The 2070-nt window shown below is 36.5% G+C and overlaps 1 protein-coding gene across 1 annotated transcript in view; it reads right to left on the bottom strand.

Annotated features, from left to right (window-relative positions):
* The window catches only part of LOC117112430 (cytoplasmic dynein 2 heavy chain 1-like), a 7251-nt gene extending 5341 nt beyond the window's left edge, over positions 1–1910 (bottom strand). The window contains exons 1-2 of the mRNA XM_033255513.1: positions 1875–1910; positions 824–991 (exon numbers count right to left, since the gene is read on the bottom strand). Coding sequence (XP_033111404.1) covers positions 824–991; positions 1875–1910 — 204 coding nt within the window. The remainder of the gene's footprint in view (positions 1–823; positions 992–1874) is intronic.
* Positions 1911–2070: the final 160 nt, after the last annotated feature.

Below are 2070 nucleotides of genomic sequence, written 5' to 3'. Positions count from 1 at the left end.
AGTAAGCAGAAAACAAAAGTACAGTATCTTGTGGAGAACAGATAAACAGACAAACCTACCGTGCGCGGTGGAGTACTGGGTAATAAAACACATACAAGCGTTAGTTGGCGTCCTACACTAGCTGCGTATGGGCGTATCGTTTTCTTACGCTCTCAATGAGCGTTGTTGGCTCTCTTGTTCTATTTATACTCTTTGCCTATACCTTCAGTTTGAGTTTTTTTTTTTTTTTTAACCATATTTATAGAGGATGATCATTCCAGGGTATCCTTGAAGGTTGGCTGATATTCAGAGGCCTTGTTTAAATTAATGAAATAATGTGATGCTTTTATCAGCAAAGTTTCTTTAGGAGGCTTAGGGAGTGGTGCTGTTTGTAGTTGTGAGAAAAAGTCCAGCTGACACAGGAATTGATGCCAGCACCATAGGATTAGAAGTCAAGCAACTTAACCACTAAGCTATTCAACTCAACTCCACAGTTGGAACTACAGATTTCGCTGAAGTGAAAAACTCTGATGTGAATAGTTACATTTGACAATCATATCTAAAATACAGATAACTGAAATGATTAATAGTGTTGTTTATAAAATTTGTGGTTGCACAAGATATCACTCTGATATACTATCTATTGAAACAGTGATTCTTGAACTACTAGGTTAATCAGGTACAGAATGAAAGATTACTGTGAAAGATATAAATCAGCCCATGGACACTGGGTGAAATTTATCAAAGTCAAAGACACAGTAAAACACAGTAATCTACTTCTAATCACCAATTTAGCCCTTTTGTTTGATTTGATTACCAGTTGCAACCTGATTTGTTGACCTACCTTCAGTTTGAGTTCTAGGACACCTGTCTGTCCACCGATCTGAACATTGGCCTGGGTATATGCATCGAGTTGACCCTCGACCTCACTAAGGAACTGTTGGAGACTGTTTTCTCTGATTGCTGCTTCGCATTGTTCGGTGAACTGAATCTGATCAGCCAGACATAGTATCTACAAAAACATTTTCAGCTCTTTTAATAATCATAATATTAATAATAATATAAAGGTAAAATACAGTTAGGAAATAACCTGTGGCTTTAACTAGGCTGAAATGCAAACCCCTAATATATTGTATTGGGTAATATATGTTACTTTTTAGTTCAAGAGTTGTGCCTAATTAACTACTGTTGTATAAATAATAATAAAAATTCAAGGTTCATCATTAATTCTGGATATTCAGCAAGTAAATGGCAATGCTAAATGTGACCTGCTACCACGAAAAGGCTGTAAACTCGTACCTAGTCTAAAATTAGATTTTGCTATTATAGAACACATTACAAGATTTAAAATGGTGATTAAACCATTTCAATCGGAAATCTGGAAGCAATTCTACGGCCATTTGAATAATTACTAACTTCCAGAAATAAAAATTTGAAGTTTTGAGAAAAAGGCTATTGAAATTAACCATATTAATGTGAAGGATATTGCAAGTGTATACCAATAATATACCTTAGTAACCAGTACTTCTTGTAGGCCTACCAAAACCAAATTTTGCACAGAAGTTGTGCTAAGGTAGAGGAACAAGTACTGAAGATTTCAAAGACATACCCCCCGGGGGAGGGGAATGACGGCCATTTTAAAATGACGTCATATTATAACTATACAAAAGGGATATTATTGTCTCATGTAGTTTTTTGAACTATAGCTGTCCTCTTTAACCCTAGAATGATATTTACAACCAAGGAATATGAGGAAATACTTGTAGATGTTGAAAATGGGGATAGGGGATGTGACAGTGTGCGACTGGGGGTGGGGTGAGGGTGACAGTGCGTGTTGCAGTTGGGCAGTGGATAAGATGTGACAATTTCAGTAGCAATCAGGAAGATGAACTAACACTTTCATGTCTCAGCATGCCAAATTTCAAAGTCATACCCCGGGGGAGGGGGACATGGAGGTCATTTTGAAATGACGTCGTATTTTAATCAAACAAAAGTAATTATTTACGCATGTGCTTTCTTTAAACTATTGCTGCCTTCTTGGAACCTGGAGTGATTACAACAAATAAATATAAGGAGATAGCTGAGTGTTTA

Source organism: Anneissia japonica, unplaced genomic scaffold, assembly GCF_011630105.1.
Source record: "Anneissia japonica isolate Jap-2015-1 unplaced genomic scaffold, ASM1163010v1 scaffold562_len126453_cov116, whole genome shotgun sequence".
Taxonomy (NCBI): domain Eukaryota; kingdom Metazoa; phylum Echinodermata; class Crinoidea; order Comatulida; family Comatulidae; genus Anneissia; species Anneissia japonica.
The sequence above is the reverse complement of the archived record's forward strand: the minus strand, read 5'-3'. Positions and strand labels throughout refer to the sequence as shown.